We start from the raw sequence: 1117 nt of genomic DNA on the forward strand, positions 1-1117 counted from the left end.
TCGTCTGTCCGAACAACTTTAAACAGTGTCGCCAGGTTAAAGGTGTCTGTTGTTTCTTCTTCAGGTGTTCAGCGCTCTGAAGTGTAACGCCCTCCACATCCCGTTCAGGAACTCTAAACTCACCCACCTGCTGCAGCCCTGCCTGAGCGGAGACGCCAAGGTAAAGTCTGACACCCACACCTCATCAGGTCTCTGACACCACCCGGTGTCACTGTGTTACCGCAGGTAACGATGTGTTTCCGTGCGTTTCCTCTGCAGTGCTGTGTGTTCGTGAACGTGAGTCCGGACGTGAAGGACGCGGTGGAGACGCTGAGCACGCTGCAGTTCGGTTCCACCATCCGTCAGGTTTCACTCGGCAGAGCGACGCAGAACATCGTCCCGGCGAAGAACAAGACCGCCAAGCAGACGACCAACTGAAGCTCGAGCATAATATTTAATAGTTAGACGATGCTGTTAGTTCCTGAACCTCAGCGTCGTCCGTGTGACGTGTCACAGCTCAGGGTTTTAACTGCGTGACTTCATAAAGAAAGAAACATTCAGTATGATGATTTTTATTTTACATAATAAACTTCATATTCATATCTTTAGATCCCTCTTTTATTGTTTGAATGGAATTTTGTAGCAAGTCAAAGTGGAGCTGCAGCTGAGTCTGTGCCTCTGAAAAAGCCTCCGACGGCTTTAAAGTGCATGTTGGGGCTGCGTCGTGTTATTCGTCGTCTGCAGAAAGATCTGCAGTCCATGCGTTTCACAGGCGGCTGCACGGAGGACAGCGAGTCTGAGGACAGGAAGACCTGTCCAACCGTCCCTGGTCCTAGCTGCAGGAGCTTCTGCTCTTCAGCAGCTGGTTGAGGACGCTGCTCTGCTTCAGGGCTCTGAGGTTGGAGATGTCCTCTGCGATCACAGGGACGTCCTCGCCGCGATTCGTCCTGTCGCTCTCGTCTTCGTCGCTGTCGGACAGCGTGCACAGGAGGGCGTCGTTCTCGTACGTGGGGAAGTAATACCTGAGGAGAGACAGAGGTCAGAGGTTTTCTCTCCCTTCATTTACAGGAATCACTGCGTTTCTCTGCTCGACAGATTGTGTTACAGAGATAATCGTGTTCTGAGTTTCGGGAACTAC

At 51.7% G+C, this 1117-nt stretch overlaps 1 protein-coding gene across 1 annotated transcript; it reads left to right on the forward strand.

Annotated features, from left to right (window-relative positions):
* Positions 1-64: 64 nt before the first annotated feature.
* Positions 65-507, forward strand: LOC147820171 (uncharacterized; the record flags this gene model as incomplete). The annotated part of the gene is made up of 2 exons (XM_087175095.1): positions 65-160; positions 259-507. Coding segments are annotated over 2 exons (255 nt in total), but the record flags the coding sequence as incomplete, so codon positions are not given.
* Between the last annotated feature and the right edge of the window lie 610 nt (positions 508-1117).

This window comes from Seriola lalandi, unplaced genomic scaffold (genome assembly GCF_002814215.2).
Source record: "Seriola lalandi dorsalis isolate HSWRI2012SDOR001 ecotype SW California unplaced genomic scaffold, Sedor1 jcf7180001981017, whole genome shotgun sequence".
Taxonomy (NCBI): domain Eukaryota; kingdom Metazoa; phylum Chordata; class Actinopteri; order Carangiformes; family Carangidae; genus Seriola; species Seriola lalandi.